Here is a 24011-nt window from a genome sequence, read left to right as displayed (position 1 = left end):
AAAATCGGTTTGCGTTCCCAGTGAACCTGCCGCTTAAAATTCACCGCACACAGATTTCAGAAGAATGCGGGGTTAGCCTGCTAGTTGTATATAAGTTACAAATGTTCATGGGAGCAAGCTAAAGGAAGCTTTGTTCGGTTAAGCTTAGTCTTCAATTTTAAATGATTCGAGTTTCTTCTAGTACATCAGCTAAATTTTTTTGATGCTTTCGTTATCATACCTACTAAAGATGTTACGTGAAACTACTAAGCACGTTAAAAAACGTCTCCGTCGAATTTCCATCTACGCTTTGCCTTTGACTGTTATATTACATTTGTTTGACCAGTATAGACTGAGGCGATCAACGCACATCGCTTCAAAGTTGTACCCTAATTAAGGTTATTTAATCGAAAATAATTTGTATTGTTGTGTGAAATTTTTGTGAATGTTGATACGCAAAGTCAATACGAGTAAGAAAGTTCTTTTGTCTTGTAATGGAGTAGATCCCCGTATTTAAATAAGTATATGCAAAGAGGTTCTAGCATTTGCTAGAATTTGTCAATAGATTTCATCCTATGCAATGAGGCTACTCAAAGCTCTGGGTGTGGACTTGACTTCAATATTTCTGGTACTTATATTTAAGATTTGGGCGACAAATCTGCCTGGTTTGTCTCGCATCTTGGTAGACAAATTCCTGCATTTCCTCACCAGGTTTTTCTTGACCGCGGTCTCCTCTCTCTAAAAATAGTGAGGCATGCTTTCTCGTGCATCATCTCTGACATGAGTCTCTCCTTAACTGCCGTGATAAATTAAGAAATTTGTACGTTAATATTTTCTTGAAATTAATGATAAAATTCGTCCTTCTTCGAAACGTCTTGCTCTGTGTGAAATTATTAATTTTTTTCCATATTCGTAGATTTTTTGTCATAATGACTCAGTTTATGTAGTTATGATGAACCCATACTATTCTCTCAAGCAATCCCTGCACGATTGGGTACCTCCAGGCATTTGACTTTAAAATAACGTTATTTGAACGTTATTTCAAAGAAATCTACTGGTAATCAAAGTTTTTTCAACGCCAGTTGCCTGGAGGGTACCTACTTCCTAAACCTAAGGGATTGTCCCTTGTCAGACACGTCGCCATGTGCCTTATCGCTCCTCGACCGCGTCGTACGTTCCTGGCGTCGACCGGCTGGTTTATCGAAGCCTGCGGCCGGCGTAGCGCCGTGTGTCACTGAACAAAGCGGCATTTACGAACCGCCACACGAATAATGAGTCACTCTACGAATTTTGAGCTACTGTACTAATTTAAGTTACGTAACGAACTTATTCGTTGAGTAACTAATATAATAATAATTACGAAATGAATTTATTTATTAATTTTCCGCGTGACAATAAATTGCTTTTTAATAAAAAAATTGTTTTTACAATTTTGTTTTATTTTGATTCAACATGTGAATTTTGAGTCACTCTACGAATGTGAAATCACTTCACTAATGTAGCTTCGACAAACAGTTATCTAAAATCTGGGCTTTGAAGGAATGTGAATGGGTGAATGTTTTAGACCAAAGTTTGTAAAACTGTATTTTCTCTAATGCGTGGCATTCATTTCATGCTTTATATACTCGCTGCACGCTATTGTTGTGTAGTTGATACAACAATGATGAAGCTGTAAACTCTGTATTTTCTTAACTCGCTATGACGGAGCGTATTCTCTGTCTCAAGTTCACCGGCATCGTATTTATCCGTATCGCATGTCCTGTAATCTCATACTGCATCGATCTTTTGTTTCACAAATCTTCTCCCTCTCCTGGTTCATGCTTTCGGTGATCAACAGCTCTCGTACTTGCTACGGCTTCCATCACTTCTGCAACCGTTTTCATACCAGTTTTTAATCAAGTATTTCACCCTTAAAATGTCTTCAAACACAACGAATGTTTTGCATTGGAGTTCGGCGTTTTTGTTTGGCAGGATTATGTAAGAATGTAAATGATTTTTTACGAATGTTAATTTATCTAATATGGTTGATTAATTATGGTAGAATTTTAAAGGGTCTCCGAAATACTCGCTCATTATTGCTGCAATTACGGGCCAAATAAAAACATTTTTATTTCATTAATAAATGAAGTCTATAATCTCGCTGTTTTCTCATTGCCATTTTTTTATTGTTTAACTTCATGAAGACTTTTGAACCAATTCGCGTTAGAGCGACGGTGGTGTCACAGAAACTAGATAACTCTGTAGTCGTAAATGAAGATGGCGTACACTTCAGCGTTGTATTAAAATCAAATGACGGCTCGAATTTAATTAAAGTTGACGGCGAAGGCCAAAAACTACGCTTGGTTTTTATCTGTAAATAAAGCCAAAAGTCAATAGTACTGTATCATCGTCGGCGAAACATCAATAGCACTTATGAGCCGTCACGTTTCGAAACTGCCAAGCAGACTTAATTTCAGTGTCGATATTAGCAATAAATTCGCAGTTATTCTATTTATTTACAGAAATATTTTCTAATTTAATTTTAGTTACGTTATTTCAGGTGTTCTCTGTATTCACTATTTTCTTAATCTCTCTGAAATAACCACTGTATATGTCGGTTCTGCAGCACATAAACACTGCTAAGGAAACTTGTCTGGGTTACAATAAGCCCTCTGTGTTACTAAAGCAACTCAGTTGTGATCCGCCGCTCGAAGTGCGATAGTCACACGAGAGTCTATACCCCCGGGGGGTACTCACAGCACCCCTCTGCACCCCTTCTCTTTCCACTTCCATAACAAACTTAGGCCCAAATTTAGGCCTTGGAAGTTATGAAGTGTTCACTGTTGTGTGGCGGTTGAAAGTTCGCATATAAACTTGAGTTTATATGTGAACAGAGTTCACTTATTAACTTTGAACCTAGAAGTGTCATAGGATTCAGTGTTGTCTGGGTGTGGGAATTTCTGGTGAAAATATATGCCTGTAAAATACTTGGTTTTTCAGTGTGGTTTCGGTGTTGGTTATTCGAGTTTGACTTATGTTCTAGATGAGCCTTTGCTGTACTTAGTGTTAAACGTTATTTTGGGTTGAAATTATATTTACTGATGAAACTGTATCCTATATGTAAATCGCTGTTTTTAGGCATTAGTGCACTAATACCAAGCCGGGCCCAGCTAGATCAAGATGACCCACACAAGGGGCGGAAAAGACACGAAATTCGGACAAAATCCTACTCAATTCTCCGAGTGTGTGACTCCGTGGTCGAATCGATGTCCCGAGCGAGACACCGGATCCGGACAAGTGTGCTTGCGTGTATCGTGTTACGGACGTACGTGCTGCGCGCACACTTGGATCCCGTCGCACACATCGGTTCTGGATATTTGTATTGGAATAAGTGTTTAATTTTCGGCTGCTTGCGAGGACTAAAAAGTGTCTTAAATTTCGTAGGTGTATGTGTGAAATATAATGTACATTTTTATGAATTTTTTGGAAATAATATATTGAGTCTGTGGATTTGCTGCAAAAATATATTTTTAAATTTTTTCCTTGAAGGAGTTCTTATATTAGATTAACGCATGAAATATTTTCATCTATTTTTTATGAATTATACCTAATTTTTTTTTAAATGGATCAAAATTTAACTCAACTAATGCGTTCAACTGTGACAGAAAAAAAACAAAATCACAATAATATTTGTAAATTGTACACCATTTTTTCACCAAATTGGTGATGAGGATGCCAGGTCTCAAATAAATTTGTCCATAGTTGCGTTTTAAAGCCAGAGTGATAATTGTTATTCATATTATATTTTTTTTATTCGCGACAAGAACAAAAAAAATTCTTGTCGAAAAAAGAACTTGTCTTATGACAATTCATTCTTTCGATTAATCCAATTAATTGCTAAATATTGTTTAATTACATAATTAAAGAACATTAGCTAGATGATAATGAGGTGTTACGATGTTGATAATGTAACGTACATCACACGACTGTAAAGAATGGCGAGCAGAATCCGTGTGGAAGGACCATCTGTTGCCCTAACTAATCTAACTAAACGATGCCGGGACTCACGCTACCGACTTACGGGAATATTCGCTTTATTTCAAACAAATTGTTTCATGAATATGTACTCTTATTTGAAAAATTTGCAAAAAAGTGCATATGTTGCTCATTTTTGCACTGCAAACGTTTTTTTATGAACTAATTACTCACCTAAGGGAGATTCTTACCAATTAATTCAAGATTAAATTAATGAGTTATCATTGACACTAATAATAATGTACCAAATATATCAAGGACCAATGTGTTCCATTATGCTTCGTTCAATACCTATTTATAGACGTATAATAATGAGCTACTTTTTCTATTTGTATATTTATTCTTGATTATTTCAGGGTGCGCAAACGCAAATATCTCACGGTACTTTAAATAAATGAATGTGGTCATTGTTCAAGAAAAGTTTTAATCCAGACTTCTTTCCTGTATTGTGCACCTAGTATGGCCGAAGAAGCCGTAGATCTGCGCCTTGTTTACATTTCTAACTAAACACATGGCGTCAAATTTGCCACTATTTCTTTCCTAGTGTAGAAATTGGCAAATTTTCTTCCCCTCTTTGTATTGTGTGTTGTGCCCTCGCTTCCTGTCACTTCCCTCGCTCCTCAAGTGCCCACTTCCGCCTTACCTCTCAGTCTGCTTGTCTCTCGGTCTGATCTCTTTATTTTCCGCCTTATCCTAGCTTCTTGTGCACTAAAATTTTCTTTCTCTTAAAATAGCCATCGCATTAGGTAAATCATATACTTTATCATCGTATTTCAGTCGTAAAAATCAGTAAGTCTAATTTCTTGTGCACTAAAATTCCCTTTCTCTTAAAATAGCCATCGCATTAGGTAAATCATATACTTTATCATCGTATTTCAGCAGTAAAAAACGAGTAACTGAAATTGATGTTGTTTTCAGCCCAAATAATGATGATGTTAATGGTGTCATCGCCTTCAACGGGCTTCAGTCGAAGTAGAGCAACGTTCGTCGTTCATTACAATTCTGGGGCAGGTATTTATTTAAAAAAATGTATCTGGTGAGAACTTTAAGGAATGAGCACATCGAGACTTGTATCCAAGTCTAGTAGCTTTAATTGAATACCATAAAATGGGGTTACTTTGACCGGCGGGGTAACTTTGACCACTTTTCATTTTTTTAACATAAACCCCCAAAACTCAAAAACGATTTGACATAGAAAAATTTTGTCAATGGCCATCAAAGGCCTAATACTGACGCTACGTAACACAATAGAAAGAATTAAAAAGTTTGCATATCTAAAAGGTTAAAAAATTAATAATGTGACCCACAAAAAAGAGCTATTATTTAAAGCCTGTCGGAGTACCCCCTCCAATTTTTTTATTTTTTGGTAAAATAACTCCAGGTCTTGATGCATTGTAGTAGAACTCTTCTAGTTACATATGGAAAAGACAAATTTTAGGAAAGTGTCATAGTTTGCAAATGGGGGGCGCCGCCCCCCAACGGGGGAAATTTGACCACCTAATGGCAGCTGTGACGGGGTAACATTGACCGGCTTGGAAATTAAGTTAAAATTACCATAGGTATCTATATAACATTTTATGTTTGATACACCTATTAATGTTCTTTTCTTTATGTTTCAGACTCTACAGAGTCTTATATATGGCAATTTTAACTTAATTTCCAAACCGGTCAATGTTACCCCGTCACGGCTGCCATTAGGTGGTCACATTTCGCCCATTGGGGGGCGGCGCCCCCCATTTGCAAACTATGACACTTTTCTATTCTAAAATTTGTCTTTTGCATATTTAACTAGAAGAGTTCTACTACAATGCACCACAACCTGGAGTTATTTGGAATTATTTTACCAAAAAATAAAATTTATTTTACCACCCGGTCAAAGAAACCCCAAGAGCTGGGGTAACAAAGACCATCACTTTTTTTAAATTACATCAAAACTATGAGAGGCAGGAGCCAGCAATTTATGGTGAGTAAAGCTAGAGTATAGACCTGTATTTTGCATGTTTCAATTTAAGTTTAACTTATCTAGTAAAAAAATGGCATCATCTTCAAAAAAAGTGGTACCAAAGTTACCCCATTTTACGGTGATTAATTTAACTAACCAAATTTTTTGAAAACTTGTGCGTTCAGCTCTAATACAGACTGAAGTTTAATACGTTTGGCAGTGATAGGTAAATCAATATTGTGTTTGCAGTCACGTATACAAAGATGAATTGTAAACTCAGCCACGTAGTTTCGTTTGTGTGATTTTGTACGTCTGGTGTGTAGCCTCAAAGTTACTGATATAGTGTTATGCCTCACAATGAGAGAAGGTACGTCTCGTGCCGAGTTCAATGTGATGGTGAAATCATCGGTCCGGCTGCATAAGGATAGTGCGGTTGTTTCAACGCTATAGGTCGCGTCCCTCTTCCCACTGACCGCCGCCTAATAAGGAGACTTGGTGACCGCCGTACCGCGCGCCTCTTGCCAATTACCGGACTGTTGTGGGCTGTGCTTATCTGGTCTGTTGTGGTCTGTGCTTATCTGGTCTGTTGTGGGCTGTGCTTATCTGGTCTGTTGTGGTCTGCCGCTTGTGTGAGCGTATACTGCCGCTTGTGTGAGCGTATACTGCCGCTTGTGTGAGTGTATACTGCATGCAACCGTCCATTGTGAGGTGCAATTTTGTTATTGATTGATGAAGCAAATGCAGGACGGAAGTTGAAAAAAACTGCCTCTGCAGAGTGTGGATCGCGCGCGAAAAATATCATCTCGTGTATTGTTGGTTATTAAATGAATGATTGGTTTATTTTGGTTGCATACGATCATGATAGGCTTCATCGATGCTATTTTTATCTTGTCTTTTTTTATCTGGCTTCAATAAATTAGTTTCGACTCGCTGCCAACTAAAATTACTAAAATTAGTTACAATAGACTCGCGGCCAACTAAAACCGGACGGCAAGCCGAGGGATGGAGAGATCATTCCAATTTGTAAGAAATTATAATTGACAGAAAAGGATTGTTGTTTTGTTCACACATGGTTCAGAAGCATAGGGAAAAGAACCTACAGCGGTCTGCTGATTTCACACTCCTGCAAATAAACACAGATTATAGTACACAGTAATAACAACTATCGTGATGTAAACCCACAAGTCGGCTACAACTCAAACAGTAACTTCTAATATCCACGGCTATAATATCATGTGGCTGATGATGCAAGTTCTCATCTCGTATATGCGGGCGGCCAGTTCCACAAGGACTCAAGTATATAATGGCTGAAACCTAATATAGGCCCATCCCAGTCTTGCTGATGTTGCCAAAGCACGCGTTTCTAATTACTTATAAAGCTAAAACACTGCAGTTAATTTTAATATTGTAAATTAACTCTTTATTATGTTCTATTGATCCGTTAAGTCTAGTAATTCGATGTGTCAAGTGACCATAATTAAATTTCCATACAATACTTTCATCGAGTTGTGCGAGAGTTTTCCCATCACTTTCAACACGTTTTAGTAGTTTTTACAACTCAATACAATTTCGGCAACGTTTCTATTGCCATAATAGTCAGAATAGTCTAATATTCTAGTCAGAGGCGGCGATTCATCGTGGCCTGGGACTGCAACGCCCGAAACATATACTAATTATACTGAACATTAGAATGTTGTAATGCTTCGCCGATATCTGATCACAGCTCGTAGCATGACTCACTGCCTGCAGTCCAGCTCCAGTGAGTGTCCAGCTTCCGGTGAAGTGAACAGATCCTCGACCATCCCCCCTCTCCCCCACGACAGGGTGGAGAATAGAGCGTCTCGTTTTGCATGGACCGCCACACGCTTCGTGACCACTTCCACTTTCTCCCGCTAACGTCCCATGATTTTATATATTATTTGAGTTCCTTTACTCAGATATGCCATTAAATGAATGAAGTGATGCGTTCCGCTCAAGAATGTTCAAGCTTATATATTTTAATTTGAGATCTTTAAATCTAGAAGAATTGGATGAAATTATAACTTTGAATCATGGTCGTGTAGTCTTTGCTTCGATGTTTTGATTTTCATATTTTCTGCATTATGTTTTTCACACTTTTATTTTGGTTTCTTAATTAACATAATTAATTTCAGTTGCATTCCAACAAATTCCGGTTTTTATTCCAAATGCGATGGCTTCATTTTGTTACCGTTACGTTCGTACAATACAATAAACCAAATGAATGATACTCGTGTTATACATAATATACTGGCCCATGCATTGGTTGTGCTACTCACCCGTGCATGTTCACGCACAATTTAATGCAACGTAAGCACGCAACGCACGCGGCCTATACAATATATATTCATATACATACGCTGCGCCAGCATCACCAAACTCGAGCTTTGCGGTGCCAGGTTTCGAGTTCGGTGGTCGTTTTCCCGAAGCGGCTTTGCATTCTAAACTACAGAGGCTCTTTGTCCGTGCCTATATACGGTGGGATAGCTTGGTAATCCACCCGTCCCTCTCCGACCTTCCTCTGTTTCCTCCCTGCCTCCATTTTTCAACTTCCTCCCTTTCCAACCTTGCACCACACCCTTCCTCTTTTCAGCCTCTCCTGCCTTTTATTTAAAACCTTTTTTATTCACATTCTTCTGTTGTGACTCTTCTTATCTTTTCCATTTCATGCTCATTCCCTTCCTCGATTCTCTCTCTTCATTCACCACGCTTGCAAAACGGTAGGTATTAATCTAAACTAATGAAGCTCATCGAATTTTCTTTGACCAAGACTTACGAATTGTCAGCGTTCAGTTTAAGTTTAACGATCATCGATCCTGCGTACAGCAAGTTAGGTTGATGAGAGTTAATTATTCCGCCTGGATGTTCTTTTTCCATTCCATTTTACTCACTAGCCTGGTTTATTCATAGTCATCTTTTTGCTCCATGATTCAGCTTTTCCTTTCGACTCCATTCGAGCGACGTTTGAACTGCGGGGTGCTGAGCAGCGAGTGTGACTTGCAGATTTGCGTGTCAGTCTCGCTCTTCGTTTCACTTCCTATTCAGACTCGAATCTCCTTTACTGTATTGTGAAAAGTTTATTTCCCTTAAACCCAGCATTACGATTCTAAATGTCTGATTTCAATACTTGGTTTTAATTTCTGTTTTTTTTTTATTGCAGTAGTTGAACTTTTAGAGTGATCATCAATATATTGTTTCGATGAAAAATGTTTATACACCATGCTCTCTATTTATTATTATTATTTTTTTTAGACTGAGACTCCTAAAAATGTTAGCATCGGACGATCGGAGTCGTTTTAAATGCTGCCGTGCTGGAAACGTACGACAACTTGGCCCGCTACAAACCGCGATGTACGACAACAGAAACCAAATGGGCGGAGTCTGCGCTTGCGGGTTGAACACACTCAATAGGTTTAAGAAAAAAAACTTCCGTCTTCGCTTCACACGTTTTTTATGACCTCCTCCGATCGAGGACAATTGAAGAGGCTTCAGTGTTGGCCTTATCCTTTGATAGCGTCTTCTCCATCTAAAAAATATTGCCTGCTCTGGTACAACTATCAATTAATAGTGCATTTTTAGTTATCATGCACCATTACTTTACCTTCGGATTTTGTATACAATTATCTGTACGGAAGATAACCTGTTTAGCGTAGCATGGGTTCTGCGATGAAATGATCTGTTCCACATCATAATTGATTAACGTTTTCTTCACGAAGAAAAGAGATTGTTCTGCAAAGAGGTACAATCAAATCTATTTGTAAACCTTTTTCTAATTGTGAAAGTAATATTTAGCGTTTCAAATTCAGGTTAATTATCTTCACGGTCAAAATTTAATGCTATCATTTTTTTTTCTTCTGCAGCTGAAGGCGACCTACGAAGTTTCAGTAAGCGCACTTCTTTTTTCCGATCGAACCATTCAACGACCTTATCTCAACCTTCACCACCACTCTTGGCCGCGTCCTCATCACATCACACCTGTGGACCACCAAGCACCACTTCCACTAGTGGTGTTAGCGTTACACCTGGTGTCAGTAGGAGTGTCAACACGAGTGTCGAAGAATCCATTCACGACGTCACTAGCAGCAGCATTGGCGGTGACGATGGTTTCTCCCGTTTGCATTTGGTCACCAACACGAACAGCATCGATCGAAAACTTTTCTTCAAGAACAAAAAGAAAAAGAGTACGAAAGTTTCACGGCCTTTGTTCCCATATTCACACGTACACCCGCAACCACCACATTTACACAACACAAGTAACGCCGGCAGCAGCACCACTCTTCAGAGCTGTACTCTGAATACCACCCTGAATCATTCGAGCATCACCTTGAACGTCACCACCAACACCACACTCAACACCATCGCTGCCATTAACAACATCAATATTTCAAATTCTATTTTCGGGGCTCCGACTGGGGCTTTGTTCACCAAGACATCCAGGCCTCCTGACATCGAGAGGCTCTACCTGCATGCTGGCGACACTCCTCTGCATTTCATGCGCTCTATGGGCCTTAGGAGGTGAGTAGTGATGTAGATGCTTGTGGACACTGATAGTAGTGTCGGCCAGTGCTATTTTATATTGCTGATTGCGACTGATAATTATCACTGGCGTCGTGTAAAATGTTACGAAGTCCGTCAGTGGCCAGTAGCGCCTATACACGAGGACAGAAGTGATGGCCAACACAACTTTCTAGTACTAACTTCGACTAATTTTCACTAACCTCGTATAAAGTTCTACTGAATCTTACCGAGGCCAGTAGTGGTGGCGGTGGTGTTGGCGGCGATAATTTTGGTGGCTGTAGAAGTATTAGTGGCGATGGATGGTAACCGCTACCACCATGGATTAACGGTGGGAGAGATGGTGGCGGCGCGGCGGTTTGGGTTGGGGCGGTGATTGTGGTGGTGACGGTTTGGTTAATGGCGGTGATTGTGGTGGTGTCGGTTTAGGTAATGACGGTGATGGTGGTGGTGACGGTTTGGTTAATGACGGTGATTGTGGTGGTGACGGTTTGGTTAATGGCGGTGATTGTGGTGGTGACGGTTTGGTTAATGACGGTGATTGTGGTGGTGACGGTTTGGTTAATGGCGGTGATTGTGGTGGTGTCGGTTTAGGTAATGACGGTGATTGTGGTGGTAACGGTTTGGTTAATGACGGTGATTGTGGTGGTGACGGTTTGGTTAATGGCGGTGATTGTGGTGGTGACGGTTTGGTTAATGACGGTGATTGTGGTGGTGACGGTTTGGTTGATGGCGGTGATTGTGGTGGTGTCGGTTTAGGTAATGACGGTGATTGTGGTGGTAACGGTTTGGTTAATGACGGTGATTGTGGTGGTGGCAGTTTAGGTAATGGCAGTGATTGTGGTGGTGGTGGTTCAGGTGATGGCTGAGGTATTGGTGGTGTTTGTTGGCAATATAGGTAGTAGTGATGTTGGTGCCGATTGAGGTGCATTCACCCAAATGTTATATAATTTTGGATAAATTGATGATATTATAGTATTTTATAGTATTTTCGTAAACGCAATTCGTGATTATTGAAGTTATCCCTGACAGGAACGACGGCGTGCGCAGCTCTCGGTACTATACCTGTGAGCCTGTCATGGGTGACTCGCTTAAACGAGAGCGCTACAAGAAACTCAACCTCGACATCGAGACCAGGCGGGTGAGTACATTTTTTTAAACAGTATTTATTCCTTTATTTGGCATTAGTGTAGCTTGAATAAAATATGTGTTATGTGGATTAGGTTGCGCATGGGTGCTTCGACTTAAAGTGGTTATTGAATTATCCCGAAAACAATTTTTATGTTTAGTTTTGGTCCTGTCTATCAACGACATTGTTGATCAACATACTGCTGGCTTACTTGGCTATTGAAATTATTACTAACCAGACCCAAATCGTTTCCGAGTTCCTCTCATAAGCAATAACGGCTATCCCTTTTTTGAGTAACGGCCAATAAATCTTAAGTTAGGTTTTGTAACTTTGTCGTGCTAGTGTCGTTTGGCCTTATAAATTGAAACTTTGGTTCACAATTATAGTGGAATGGTCGTGATGAGGCAACGGATAAGGTTTTGGCTCAGCACGAGCACTCATGAGAGCATTTTGATGAGAAATTCGACGAATAACGGGAGGGTTCTTCATTATAATGATAGAATTTAAACGATTAGTTTTACGATCTCTAGGTGTTTCGCATATGTATTTTTTAATGCGGGAAATATTGTGGTAATGAGATTTTGATTTATGTAAATAATTGCCAATAACGCATCAAAAATAAGAAAATATACCGCTCGATTGTGTACTGAATAGAGACCAAGTCTAACTGGACGTAATTGTGCGCTCGGGATAGAGTTCTAGTTTAGTTGGAGTTTCCCTTCAGTGTAGTTTTCTTCGAATTACAACGTAGAAAATGGATTTCTTAAAGAGGTAGACTCATTTAAAATTAACTGCGATCTGCTTCCAAAGATATTCTGATAATAATCCCTGGCTAAATTGCGCTGCACATATCGCGGCTTCACTTTATAGCGTTATTTCAAGGAATATCAATTAGAAACATAATTAATTAATGAAAGCCATGAAATAAAATTTTTTTAAAGAGAACATTCATTCGCGGATCTTGGCTGGTTCGCGGGTTTTTTTAGGAAAGGAAGTTAATGGACAGATTTGAACAGCCAGCGGAACTCGATCGGCAGCAAGAGTGTACTGTAGGAAGTAGTATCAGACAGTCTATCAGTCAATCAAGAAGTATCCGATTTCACAATTCGGGGCCCAGGTTAACTCAGCTTAGCACCTGCGAAATACGAGGCATTACTGTAGTAGTTTAATTAAACAATAATCCATCGCTGTTTTTTTCTTCAATTCTTCACAGTCCTGAGGTGTGTCATGCAAAGCCTGTAAACCTGAATTTCCTGAATTATTGTTAAATATAATGCTAAAGCCATCGGAACTAATTTTATTTTACAAAAACTCGAATCGAAAAAAACGAACTATTAAAATCAACGAATTGTTTGAATCCAATTACGTATGTGACTTTAAATTGAAGACGATAAAATGTATTTCATACATTATTACCAAAAGTTACAGTCTAATTTATGAAGTTTTCGTATGAATGCCACTTGAGAATGGGTGGATTCCTCGCCACCGGCTAATCAAGGCTACTTGGAATCTGTCGCTCCAGCCTCACAACACATCACGGATGTGATGGATTACATCCGACGCTTTGTTGCGCCTACGCCGCGTACGAGACTAAACATCACTTCAGTTACTGGCGATAAACTTTCAGATACTGGGGGCGGAGGCTGGGGGATATTTTGAAACAAAGCATTTCATGAAATAAATTTAAATGAACACAGTTAAATTCGGACAGTTTGTGCCGTTTTTTTTATTCCGGCAATACTAAGTAAATACTATTTTATATTACTTTCTTGCACATTGATCTTTAATATTTACAGCTACATTTATCTTAACTTCTACTACATTGATCATTTCTCACCATTGAGCAGCAATTCTAAATAGATAATTACTCCTTCATTTACCAGTACTCCTGCATCGACCATTACCTCTTTATAATCAGTATTATTCTACATTTTGTTGTCACGTATCCAAGTTTGAAGTTTTACTTTAAACTCATTTAATTGAACGAATTACTTCGCAGGTGGATCCATTAAAAATATCTCTTGTAGAAATTCAATTCCAGGTCTGTGCCTACTCAATACCTGACGACAGTGAAATTTTTTGTAACCATGACGCCCGTGCTAAGTGTCGTTCGTTCACTATCTAATTTCCTTAATTGCTGCTCTGCTGTGGTTGTTAGGGACTGCTGAACTCTGTGATGAATGATGATAGAGCAAACTTGTTATTTTGGGGATATTCTTACTAGCAAGTTCTAGTCTGTTTTCTGTTTTAAAAAGCTAATGTTGAAACTTGGATACATGAAAGATGGGCGATTTAAGGGTTACTTATTCTTTTATTACGTTTCATATGGTAATCAATATAAATATATCCATGAAGAAAAGTTTCGTTAGGAAGAGAGTCTAGGAGCCGCTGGAAGTTGCCGATGAGAGAGACCGCGTTCGTCACCGAAATACAAAACAAGTCAGTGTGGCAATAGCCGTGGTCATGAGTGGTTGTGCGCGCGATCATTGCAGCAGCGTCTGTTCTTTCCATTGATTTTCTCTCGAGCGGCGACGAGACCTGAGTGAGCGTCGTCGGCCGCTTCAGCTCTTCTTTTGAGTTAATGGTTATTAATTTATTGAAGAACCAACGAAGTGTTGTGTTAAGATTATAGTTTGAACAATAATGATTGCTTGCAGGCATCGCTGGAAGCGGTCGAAGTTGTCCCTTGTGAGATGAAATCTCTTTTTGTTGAAGCTGATAATGGCGATAGCCTAGCCTCTGCCATTTTCCCCATTACGTCCAACTGCTTACGCAATTTAGTCGAAATATATTTTTAAATAATAATTCCAACCATCTCGTTAATGAATTTAGTAATTTCAATGTAAACTATTATATCCACATTATAAAATTGTAATCTTTTCGAAGAATGCAAAAATTTCTTTGGGTCAGAAACAACATCAAAATCTATCCTTGGCCCTCAATTTTTGGCATTATTATCAGCGGATACTTTTACGTGTAATTCGTTACAATTAAATAGTTAAACGAAGTGTTCGTAATTTACTGGTTAATGCATGCTGATACATGCGTGTTTCGTGCTGAAAAAAAATTTTTGAGATTCAAAACTTGATAAAAATTTAATTTTATGAAATTGTTGAAATTTATTACAAAATGAAGATGTACGACTAGTAATAATAGAAGGAATGTGTGCATAAACAAAAATAATGGAGAATCAAACCAGTATTTTTTCATTCTTAATTTTGTTATACTTTGTGGCAAATAATAGTCCTTCCATAACCGCAGTCAACAATAGTGCTTGCTCACATGATGTCAGTGTTTAAAACTTTTTGGGTGGGGGCAATCCACATGTAAAATGATTAATATAATAAACGAGTCATTGCAGGAAAATTTTTAACTTTCTAAGAAATTTAATGGTAAGAAAATTGTCTGGCAATAGTAAATATAAATAAATTACCTTAATTGGAAGAACTGAAACAATTCCTAAGTAAACGATTGCCACTAATCTTTTATCAGGAAAAGGGCAGTAACTGCTAATATTTTATTGAGTAATCACAAATTTATTTTATGTTGATATTTAACACTTCGCAAAATTCTTTTCTCTCACCGTACTGATAACTCGAATTGTCTTGTCTAGCCGAGCTATTGACGTAGCCGACATCTTAGGTAGCAAGCGGTGTAGTGCACACCGCCATATCTTTGGCTCACTGTGTTAAATATTTATTATGTCAGATTGCTTACTGACGTTAAACCTAAACGCTCTTTGTGAACTCTGCACAGCGTGAGAGTTTAACGATCTACACTGCGTGGGCGTCGTAAAATGCTCCTTGAAACGATAGCATTTTCGTCGAAACGTTGAAAACGGAGAATTTTGCGCTAACGACTTTGAAATTTTTATGGAAAATTCTTCTCCCACATTATATTTTCTCCCACATTATATTATGCTTAAGCTCTTTTTGTGGTATGATTTAACAAATTTAAATAGAGCTTGCAGATTGGCGAGTCATTGGCACAACGCACAGTTGATGAAATGATGTTTATCATACACACGAAGTTCGTGAACTGTGCTTCAGTGATAAGTCAAGTCTCCAGTTTGTGGGACCTCGATGGGATACGTCAAGCCTGCTATTTGTAGGATCTAGACAGGGTTCGTCAAGCCTGCTATTTGTAGGATCTAGACAGGGTTCGTCAAGCCTGCTATTTGTAGGATCTAGATAGGGTTCGTCAAGCCTGCTATTTGTAGGATATAGATAGGATTCGTCAGGTCTTCAGTTTGTAGGATCTCGATTTGACAGGTCGAGTCTCCGGTTGGTAGGATCTCAATAAAATCTTGCTACCACGATTCCTCCGTAGAGCAGTTTTCGAGCATGCAATGTAATCCACGTCGTCATGAAAAGAACAAAGGACATTCGGCCCATTTATAGGCATAAGAATAGGTATTCCTGCAGCGTCGCTGTCTTGCAATTTCGTAACGTGTTGTGACACTCTTTAAGCCAAGAAAATTCTGTTGTTTAAAATAAATTCTTATCATGTGCGTATAGCTGGCATGTAATTCTCGTCTTATTCGTCTTATTGGGCACGAGATTAAAAGTATGCTTTGGAATGTTGCTCATTATGAGGGTATCACGACGTTAGATTTTGAAGCTCCTCGATCAGAGCAAACAGGAAATTTTAAAGCTAGCAAAACGTTCATTCATAATTATGAGTTATGATAACGGTATCAAATTAGTTTCGTCTTTTTTTAGGCTGACATTTCATAATAATTTTCTTTCTAGTTTTCATAAATAATTGGTCTACTGTAAAAGAAACTTGTACTATATTTTTGCTGTTATATTCAACTCAAAAATTATATTTTACACATCTCTGCATGCGTCAATTTAAGGAATATGTTTTTTACACAATCGGTCAAATTTCTTTCGCATTTAAGGATACTATCTGTGGCAGCATCAACCTGGGCCCATACTTTCAAAAAAAGTTAAGAGATCGTAAGTTCATCACCCAATCAATGACGGCCTTTTAAGCAAAATCCACCAATCATAGACAAGAAAATAGAGCGTAAGTACTTACGTTCACTTAGCGAGTTTTGAAAGTAAGGCCCGTGCAGGTTAGCTTACCCTAGCCAAGCCTGCTGGTAAATCTTCCGCTGTTGGCACGTAAATATTCGTTTACCTGACCGTTTCCTCTCGTTGTTGGCGCTTGCCGTTTCCTTATATTCGAGGTTCCGCTTTTCATAGCTCCGGAATTGAAATAGGAATCAAATTTCATTCTACCTGGGACTTCAGTGTTGTCATTCAATCACATCTGTATGGGAATTGCAATGCGTACGAATTTAAATTTTTGGATGTTTATCCTTGTGTAAGTGGATTGCTGCGAAACTGTTACATTAGATCGAAACCGTTGTCGTATTTCCATTATAAAATCCGTAAGCGTCTTGACCAAAGAATTAGTGTTTTAAAGCCAAAGAGGAGACATGGATCTCATTCAATCCTAGGCAAATATATCCGTTCTTTAAACGGCTGCATTTTTAGTCGCACCGCTTCAACCCTCTTAGTTTTACTGCATTTTCTTTGTACCTTTTCGGGTGTGACGAAAAAGAAACCCTAATAGTCGCGGGCACTTCAAAGGATCCCAGATTGGTGCCCCTGTTGGCAATGCCGGTCCGGAAACAGCTGCTCACGCTCGACCCTTTGTTACCTATAAACCCACGGGATTCCGAGACCCGAAGAAAGGCAACTAGTTTGTTGAAACTCAGAAAAATCAGTGAAAAGTTGTCCAAATAGCGATTCACTTTTTGCTCTTAAATAGCTCATCCTGCATGACCAAGTTTTGTTGGTAATATAAGGCATTGCTACTTTCGCTCTCTACTCGCGCTGTGGGTATGGAAGTGTCACTATTTTGCCAATATGATCCATTCATTGTTCTGGGTGAAGGCTTGATGCTGCCAAAAGCTCTAAGCTTAAAATCGATTGAAATTTGTTTTTCGAGGAGCTATTTTTTAATTTTGTTTGCCAAGATTGCACCTAAAATGGTGATGCTTTTGCAAACTTTTTTGAGCGAAATCAGCCTTTTTCTGATGTTATAATTTCCTGCGGTTACCGTTTATTTGCAAATTTGAATGGGTGTGCGGAGAAGGTGGCAATTTTGTATGGAAATTGCCGCAAAAAAATCTACCCATCTCAAACGTTGCATCCGTCACGCAACTGTGAAATTGTAGCGAAAAAAAATCAGCAATCGGTTCTTACAGTTGCGTTTGAGCGCAGATACAAATCTGTATGCTTGCTTGATAAAGAAGTGTAATATATATTCTTTTACATCCCGTGCAAAGTTTTGTGTTGAACACTTCACTTTTATCTCAGTCTTATCTTTTTGATATCGTGCCGCTCTTTCTCATTAAGAGTAGCGTATCTAATCACTCGAGTCATGCAAACTTTGTGATATTTCTCTATGGATATAACAGTAGAAAGAACACTGTCTTCTTCCCTACCATTGAGGTTCTATCATAGCTGCTCGGTTAGAGTCTGTTTTTTGGAGGGAAAGCTACTGTATTTCCTAAATTCATACACTGAGTTGTTATTTTGGAATAAAAATCGATTTGCTAATAACGGAATCGTGAAATTAATTTTCGTAAAAAACTGAACCTCATGATGTGTTGAACTCAAGAATAATCGAAGGTGCTCTGTAATCTTGACAGTTTTTCCACATAATTGGCCAAAATATGTCCCTTAACACTCGTTTCAGTTGGGAATTTAGTAGAGATCTTCCATGACTGTTGTGTCTTGTTACATTGAACACTTAATTCTTCAGTATTTCTTTTATCACTTCTCATTAGATTTTCGTTTTGTGTATTGAAGGCCATCGCTAGCATAACTTTTTGTATGTTTGCTACCCTCTGGGATGTTATTGTGCTCTTTTTCTCAATGATCAGCTAGTATTGTACTCTTAGTCGCATTCATCAGGTATTGTACTCGTGTTCACTTTGATCGGGTATTGTACTCGTATTCACTTTTATCAGGTATTGTACTCTCGTTCACCTTGATCAGCCTGAGCAAGGTGAACAAGAGTACAATACCTGATTTAAGTAAACATGAGTACAATACCTGGTATAAGTAAACATGAGCACAATACCTGATATAAGTGAACATGAGACATGAGTACAATACCTGGTCAAATTGAACATGAGTACAATGCTTGACAGGTATTATACTCGTGTTCACCTTGCTCAGGTATTGTCAGTGTCCGTGTATCAATGAACTTTTGTGTGCAGTGTATTATTCATTTGACAGCCCAATTTCTAAATTTTTCATTTATTTGATATATTGTCGACTGAATTTAATGAGCTATCTCTATTTCATTTATAAATTGCCATCCATTTTCGATATTTTTCGATCAGTTTGTAGAGTTTAATGATTTCTTTATTGGACTTACTTCTCTGTGTGTGCAGGCACAGAAAACATTTTATTCACGAAGGCTAAGCTGCTTACGCTGAAATCGCCACAAACTTTTAAGGTGTACGTAAATCATCTTACCAATCACAGTCTATATTATACTAAAACAATTCCCACAAATTGTTGTTCGTTGATTCGAATCTAGATTCGTCTTTAAAACTCACGAGCGATGTGTGGTTCCTAGAATCTATTACCTATCATAGTCTATATTATACTAAAACAATTCACACGAATCGTTGTTCATTGATTCGAATCTAGATTCGTCTTTGAAACTCATAAATGCGATGTGTGGTTCCTAGAATCTAGTTCCATGGCAGGATTATGTATTTTATAATAAAGGTTAAACGACGATTATTGGAAAAGCGCAACTTCCGTGAGTCATTCATAGAAACATGTAATTAATCCACAAAAAGGAAAGTGCGCAAATATACGTGTACATACGTGTCGAGTGTCGCACTGGCGTGTCCGTAATGGATGCTGATGCGTGACTCTTGCGTTTTTATTGCGTATAATTAGAGTGGCGCGTGAGCCAGGGAGTGCGTAAGGAAGGAATTGAGCGTTTTCTACTTAGTTCATTGCGTATGTATGTACTATTCGTCAGGATGCTGTGTTGAAAGCGTATCATGTTTACCACTGACTCTCAGCTGTTATCTGGTCGTCAATAGTTTATGGTTCTAACTTCTAGTATAAGTTTTAACTTATAATGATTGAAAAAGAATATGTGTGTCACTAAGTACGTTAAAGTTGCGTATATTTACATATATTTACAACATATTTACTTTTGATTTCTGGTTGCCTCTTCTGATCGTCTCTGGAGCGTTAATGTCTTCCTTCATTTGTAAAAAATTATTATGTTCACAATAACCTTGTTAGTTTTAATTGCATACACTCGATATCCGTGTCCGTCTTCCCACGGTTACCGGCGTTAAATAGCCGCTAATATGATCCTGCATGAGAACTTTTTACGCCTGAACCACTAAAAAACTTTATACCGGAATAATTAAGAAATAATAATTAAGAAAATAATTTTAAAATGTTGAAATATAAAATTAATTCAAATTCATGTGACTCTTTCAAGTTATCAGCAATCCAGAACGTGGATAGAAACGTTCGATAAAGGTAATAAATAATTTTGAATTCACATATGAGTAAAAATTTTTACATTAAATTCAATGAGGAGATATATGCATCACGACAAGATGTAAAAAAGTTCAGTTAACCTCCTCGAAGTGAACGTATACTTGCTATTGTATTGCAAATCAAATCTGATTAGGCAAAAGTATACATAAACAGGGCGTGCGCTTGAGGTTCTTAACAATGTATGTATACTAGCTTTTTGGATACTTATTTAACTATAAATTGTTACTCCCGTGTTTATCAATGCATATGTATCGCCTATTTAAGCTTATCGACATCACGCCGTATCACTCAAACGCCAGTTCACTTAATATCGTTCTCCCGGGAACAATGGACCCCACAGGTATTGGGTGACATTATTTTTTTACAGGGAATGGAATATTGGATGAGCACTCAAAATTCACATTAAATTCCGCATCAGTCGGCCATTTCCTACTGCGTTGTTCATGTCATGTTTTCTAATGTAAACATGACGCAATGAAATGGCTCCTCTCCAACCTAAACACTATATATATTTGCAAATATTTATATGCTTATTCGACATGTGCCTATTCATCGTAAGATTAGATTAACATTTTCAGGAGAATTTATACATGTTACTCTGTTTGTAACTGTGCTACTAATATTTGTCTGGAACACAAATTTGTCTCACTGGCACTGTGTGGAATTAATGGTATTAAACAATAGACGCGTGTAGTGCGACCAAATACAGCCGCTGTATACATAGGATACTAGCGCAGTAAACTGGAACCATATGGCTCTGCTCTAGCTCACTGCACTCGTGCACGCTATTCTGTTGTTTACTATGTCTGCACAGTTAACTCGGATTACAAATCTAAACTACAGTGAGATGGTGGTATGAAGTGAAATGATATGTATATAGGTTCTTTTAGTCCTAGTTTGTTTCCTAGCTGTGAAATAGACGCACGAGGTCTTACATGTCCTTTCATTTCGTTGGGTCGTTTCCTGACTATAGAAAGACGTATAGGCCATCGATTTCAAAGACTAACCGGCGATCATCAATTCGCAAAAACGAAAACTTTCTTCCTCGTATTATTATTGTTTAGTTACTGTACTGTTAGTATAATGAACAACTCTTTAGACATGCTGGAAATAATTAATCTATTTTTTCTTCTTATAAATGTTACATGAATGTTACGTAAATGTTACATAAATTATTGCATAAATGTTGCAAAAATTATTGCATAAATGCCGCTCACATTGTTACATGTAAATTGCCACATCAATTCTTACATAAATTATAGCATAAATGTTGCATAAATCGTTTCATAAATGTTACATAAAAATAAATTACACCATTGTTTACACGTATGGATACAAGAGCAAATACGCAGAAGGCTTTTAGCGGTATTCTCGGAAGCCAGCGTGACGCGGCCTAGCCAGCAGGAAAGCAATAGTGAGGGTTGGACCGACCGTAAATTCTGCCTCGGCGGACGCGAAGTGAGGGAAGATGGTTTCCCTCTCGCCTCTAACTTAATTACAACTGAGAAAAATGATGAAACGTGCCCTCGTGTTGCGTGTTTGGAGACTCCTGCTTGTAAAGATTGTGTTACTCGCAGACGTGCACATGATATGAGAAATCTAGACATTTTTCCATTTTTTGTCGGGAAAAATGAAAAAACGTAATCCTGTCTTAATAATGCAGCCTCTTCTGCCTTACCTTAAGAGTAAAAATGTGTCTTGTACAAGTTTGTATAATAGATGAATACTAAACTAAATTAAGGAATATTTAATGTTGAGATACGTATAATTTTTCGTTCCGTATTAAAAAAAGCCAGCAATGTGCTCATGCTTTCCTGTTGGGTTCACGTACTAGTATTTTAATACGCAACCGTAATACGAATCAACGTCAGATTTCCAATGAGAATAAACGTCTATTGACGCAAGGGATTTAACCTCTCATAAGGATATAGCTCAAGTGTTGTTCTTATCAGTCGGGAAACTTTAATTGAGCTTAATTATGCACGGAATGTGCTGTGTAATGCAGCAAAAGTGCTGCTGAAGTGGGAGAATAGGATGCTGCGTGCTGCACGCTTACTAATATACACAACTTGTTCCTGATATAGGATGTGTGGCCTTGACAGCAGAACCTGTGTGCTGCTCTGCGTTTTATCTCTCGGTAAAGAACGTGGTAAAAATACCTCGGCAAAGCGTAAACGTGCTTGTAAAAATCACTCTGTAAAATGTTAATGTGGTGGAGTAAAACCTGCGTGCTAGTAGGAAGAAAAAACTGAAGGTGGCTGTAAGAAATAGGATTGTAATTTAAAAATTAAGCGAAAGATGAGATGGTGGTGAAAATTTTATTTTTTTTTGGAAGCTAAATCGTCGAAAATATCGTGTTCACGAACGATCAACCGATCTCGATGTCGTTTTCGAACTAATGAAACGCAAACTAACAATGTAAGGATTTTAGAATTACATTTACGCAGCGACAATTGTAGTATATAGTGACGCGGCATTCATTGTTTGGATAGAGTCTGTGTTTCGTTCAGGATAATCGAATTTTGAATGTTATATTTGTTTGATATTTCTTATTTTGGAGTGTAAAATCTTTCTGGTGGTTCGCAGCAAGCAAATATTTCCAGATTTTCATGAATTAAATCGTATTTTCAAGTTATTCTGTTATCTTCCCAATGACGATCCTCATTGCGAGTATGACGTTAGCACTGCTTGATATCAGCATCAATTTGTACTGTAAATATTGTCTTATCAATAAATTATTTTTTTCGCGACGTAGACAACAGATAGACCGAGATATAAATAATCGATTGTAATTTATAGCTGCGGATGATTGTAGCGAATGGCTTCCTATACTCTTGGGAGGTTTCTCGCGGTGTGAATGTTTCTGGAATTTGATGAACCACGCGATTGATTTTCGCCCACCTTTGAAGAACTCGAGAAGCAATCAAAACAACTTGCTAAATTGGCGCTACATCTGCAGATCGATAATGGCTTGTCAGAGTGACTCCATTACCATATGTGACTGACTCCATTACCGCATGTGACTGACTCCATTACCGTATGTGACTGACTCCATTACCGTATGTGACTGACTCCATTACCGTATGTGACTGACTCCATTACCGTATGTGACTATGTGACCGACTCCATTACCGTATGTGACTGACTCCATTACCGTATGTGACCGACTCCATTACCGTATGTGACTGACTCCATTACCGTATGTGACTGACGCCATTACCGTATTTGACTGACTCCATTACCGTAGTTACCCTTACCATGTTTTATCGGTCATCATTCATGACCCTGTTGCTCATCAGCTCCGGCACTAACTGTGAGTACTGTCAATCACAATTACTATATTTTATGGCAGTTACCGTCACTAGAATTGTGTCATTTACTGTCGCCTTTGAGTCAGTAACTGCGCCTGCCTCTATTGCCGCCCCCGCGCAGTAACTGCGCCTGCCACTATTGCCGCCCCCGCGCAGTAACTGCTCCTGCCACTATTGCCGCCCCCGCGCAGTAACTGCGCCTGCCACTATTGCCACCCCCGGGCAGTAACTGCGCCTGCCACTATTGCCGCCCCCGTGCAGTAACTTCGCCTGCCACTATTGCCGCCCCCGTGCAGTAACTGCGCCTGCCACTATTGCCGCCTCGCGCAGTAACTGCGACTGCCACTATTGCCGCCCCCGCGCAGTAACTGCGCCTGCCACTATTGCCGCCCCCGCGCAGTAACTGCTCCTGCCACTATTGCCACCAGAACCACACCCGCGGCCGGTCGATGGCTTCATCGATTAAGAAGCCTCGTGTCGTGCTGCTCAGCATTACTGTGTCGTGCTGCTCAGCATTACTGTGTCGTGCTGCTCAGCATTAC

The 24011-nt window shown here is 38.7% G+C and overlaps 1 protein-coding gene across 1 annotated transcript in view; it reads left to right on the top strand.

Annotated features, from left to right (window-relative positions):
• LOC108675468 overlaps positions 1-24011 on the top strand; it is a 68384-nt gene that overhangs the window by 15300 nt on the left and 29073 nt on the right. Inside the window, exons 2-3 of the mRNA XM_047880284.1 lie at positions 9814-10468; positions 11501-11609. Of these exons, the coding sequence (XP_047736240.1) occupies positions 9814-10468; positions 11501-11609 (764 nt within the window). The remainder of the gene's footprint in view (positions 1-9813; positions 10469-11500; positions 11610-24011) is intronic.

The sequence above is a fragment of the Hyalella azteca genome, unplaced genomic scaffold (genome assembly GCF_000764305.2).
Source record: "Hyalella azteca isolate HAZT.00-mixed unplaced genomic scaffold, Hazt_2.0.2 contig5114, whole genome shotgun sequence".
NCBI lineage: Eukaryota > Metazoa > Arthropoda > Malacostraca > Amphipoda > Hyalellidae > Hyalella > Hyalella azteca.
The sequence above is the reverse complement of the archived record's forward strand: the minus strand, read 5'-3'. Positions and strand labels throughout refer to the sequence as shown.